The sequence below is a fragment of the Macadamia integrifolia genome, unplaced genomic scaffold (assembly GCF_013358625.1).
Source record: "Macadamia integrifolia cultivar HAES 741 unplaced genomic scaffold, SCU_Mint_v3 scaffold876, whole genome shotgun sequence".
Lineage (NCBI taxonomy): Eukaryota > Viridiplantae > Streptophyta > Magnoliopsida > Proteales > Proteaceae > Macadamia > Macadamia integrifolia.
Window position 1 is genome coordinate 148771 of NW_024870568.1, and position 3631 is coordinate 152401.

General features: G+C 38.9%; 1 protein-coding gene across 1 annotated transcript; it reads right to left on the reverse strand.

Moving 5' to 3' along the window:
• Positions 1-453: 453 nt before the first annotated feature.
• LOC122070293 (plant UBX domain-containing protein 2-like) lies at positions 454-3140 on the reverse strand. The gene is made up of 4 exons (XM_042634417.1): positions 2986-3140; positions 2814-2891; positions 1681-1800; positions 454-838 (listed from the first exon to the last, which is right to left on the reverse strand). Exons 1-4 carry the CDS (start codon positions 3082-3084, stop codon positions 662-664), a joined length of 474 nt encoding a protein of 157 aa, XP_042490351.1. The 5' UTR covers positions 3085-3140; the 3' UTR covers positions 454-661.
• Positions 3141-3631: the final 491 nt, after the last annotated feature.

Genomic DNA, 3631 nt, shown 5'->3' on the forward strand with positions numbered 1-3631 from the left:
TAATCAGTCCGAGATCATAATAAGATTGGTTGGTTTCTATACTACAAAAAACATGTTTAGTCGGAGCTTCATATTCAGGAACTACTGCAGTAGTAGGCTTCACATTTCACCGGACATGGATCACTCGTCACTATAGTTTCAAGTCCAGAATGAAGGGCATAGACAAGGATTCCAGCATCCAGCCATCCACCGATTCTCTTAAAGGGGCCACAGATCGTATTGCGGCGCACAATCATAAAGAAGATGGCTCATGGGCATGTTATCTTTGAGCTACAAAGAACACAGATTTTAAAACGTCTTGGTAGCATAGTGATATCCTGTAACACCCCCACCAACTTAATAGCAATAGAATATGGTAATGGAATCACTTTTTGCAACAATTAACTTAAAGAGGAGAGAAAATGTTGTACATTTATTCCCATCTCTTGGGTTTTTTTTTTTTTTTTTTTTTGATTGTCAAGATTTAACTTTTAACATACAATGTTCTAACTGCAAGGGCAACAATGATCCTTAAACCAAAGCCCTAAATCATCCACCCATAAGTATGCATTAAACCTGAAAAGTCCTTAACTGATTCATTTTTAAGATTCAACTATCCGTTCTGCATATTCCGAGCCCAAATAACACAAAAGACCTCTTGCAACGAGAGATGTCCCCTACCTCAGAGAACACCAAAGAAAGGATTTACGATCGCAGAGTTTAACTCAGACCCAGCTGAGTTTAGCACTGCCATGTCAACTTTGTCCCTTGGAAGAAACACGAACTCACCACCTTCAATTTTCTCAAATCCACAGAGTTCAAGAAACTCAATTCCCCCTTTTACGCTACCAACTCTCTCCTGTTGAGAATATTTTTGGGAAAGAAAAAAAAGTGTCAAATGATAGAATGCAGTGGTGGGGAAACTGAAATTATTTGAGATGAATATTTAAGCACCTATACACAAAATATGTGAGACTATTAATAAGAGTAGATCGACAACCAATTAGGTTTGATATGTGCTGTAATAGCACTTGAAAGTACCATTGCTAATTACGGTCCAAAAAGCATGCAGGGGACCAGACTATGATGATCCAACCAGTGTGATTTTGATGCTATAATTAGAAACAGCAATTTTTTTACCTGACCTGCAGACCACACTAACCCACCCGACCAGTTTAGCTTCACATCCTAATCAAAGGGTCCTGGGTCAGTGCTGAGCAAGATTTTAAAACTTGGGATCAGTCTTGGGAGCAGTCTCAACCAAAATGATACAGATTGGATTGGTATTTGTTGGGATCAGACTTTTTTTTTCTTTTTAATTTGATATTTTGGACCATTTTTCCCTTATACCTAACTGATGGATTGGTACAGATCAAATCGGTATTGTGGATCAGTCTAGGCCAATGCCAATCTGATCCTAGCAATCCCGACAGACCCAATCCCATTTTTAAAACCATGGTGCAGAGTGGCCAATCGTAACTAAAGTTGGCCTGGACTGGCAGGCCAATTCCAATCTGAATAACCCAATGTAAACAAGTTCTGGTTGGTACTGCATAAAATGAACCACTTTACCATAAAAGGCCTAAGCGAACCTGGAAATTTAGTAACAAACCCATAAACACATCCAATGATTTCACAAATATACACCAGCATGTGAGTAAGCATTTGAGTTTAAAATGATCCACCAATGCAGTCCCTTACCTGAAATGATGGATTGTTGAGTCGAATCTTCCTGAACTTCTCCTCATTCGGATTCTTTGCAACATTTCCCACGTAAGTTAGGAGGGTCTGGAATGCCCTCTTCACTTTGGCATCATCGTCCTAACTCAATAGAGAAAAACAAGAATGAGGTAAGATATTCGTTGACTCTTCGATGTGGAAGTTGGAGTCACATATATCAGAAAGTTTGACTGAAGTCATGCCGACAGTTCCCTATAGAAGCATGGGCAAAGAGCCACAGTGGAAAGTTTTGAAAATCTCTTCAATTTTTTTACTTCAGATAGAATATATATTCCTTTTCTTTTTTTTTTCTCTTTGGAAGATCATTCAAATAGGATATATCTCAACCTAAGTATGCCTACTAATCCAATATAGTGTAACACACTCCATGCCTACTAATCTAATATAGTGTAATACTCCCCCAGCAGAACACCATCAGGGAAAAAGAAAAATCTCAAAATATTCATTACATAAGAAGTGGCCCAATCCCATTACCCAACTCTTTGCAGATGTGTGCACATGCACGTGTTTTGAGTTCCCATACTCATCCATATCGTATGCTCCCCAAGCCCTAATCCCCTCCATATTCTGGTAGATATTTACAATCTACAACCCTGGATGATGCATGGGACTTTTCTTAACCATCTCTTTAATGAGCTATGTGTATATATACACCAAAAGATTTCCAAAGAAAAAAAAACACAGAACTTTTTGTCAATATTCTGCAGCTTGTGTGGGAGCCTGCAATATTGAGATTCTCTTTTCGCTCAGTTCTCTATTGAACAAAAATTCCATTTTTTTTATATTTTGGTTGCAAACAAATATGCCAACACTAAGAGGTTTTAGAACACTAACTAGTTCCTTGTGTTCTAAATATCTGAACTTAACGAGTATCACTAGATCAGTTCTAAATAAATCCTGATGGAGTGAAAATGGTTCAGCAATGCAGGTGTGAGACAGCTTTTGGTCAAATACGAACCCACCGAAGAGGGAGAAGTGGGCAAGGTATACTGGACATATCAAAGCAAACAAGAGAGAATCAAAAATAAAAGAAAGAGAAACAGCAAGAACCACTTAACCTTAACAAAGTAATTTACAAAATAAATGCTGTTCACCTTGTGATTTTGCTTGAGAGATCGTAAACAGTCTCTCATGCGCTCAGCCTTTGTAGCAGGCCTTACAGGCAACAAACTCTGAAATTCATATAGTAAGACATATTAATAATCTACCAATACAAATTTCAACCGATATGTAGTACATAGTAGTTAGATGTCAACAGGCAAGCACCTTTTTTTCCTCCACAACAGGTGTGGGGGGTTTTACAGCTGCTGCAGGGTCTTCGGGTGGCAACCCAAGCTTCCTCCTCCTTTCAGCCTGTAGAGACATAAGTAAGCAAATTCGGAATCTTACAAGCCTAAAAACCCAGGTCTAGACTCAAAACATATATGATGCTAACCATAGTTGTCAAGGCGTCGCCTAGGCGTCCAAGCGGTTTTTTAGGGCCAGGGCGAGGGACGCCATTGCTGAAGTATAAAAGGCGGTCGCCTTTGGTATAAAGGCGTCGCCTTGGTCGCCTTGGACGCCTTGGTGTATTTTTTTTTTTTTTTTACTTTTACTTAATTATTTATTTTTTATATTCTGATTCTTAATTTTTCATTTGCTGAAGTACAGGTTTTTAAAGGATGTGAGATACATGGAATCATTTACTCTCAAGTGAACAACAAAAGAAAAAAAAATAAAAAGGTTTGGTGGTGGGGGGAAATAAAACATGCAAAGTTTTTTTAAAACCCTCCATTTCTCTCGTTCAGTCGTTCTCTCTACCGGCCGGTGACCTGCGACTGCCATTACAAACTAACAATCGTCGGAGAACCGCTGTGATTCAACCGATCGATTGAACACGACCCAACGACTCTCTCTTCAACGTCCTCGAAAA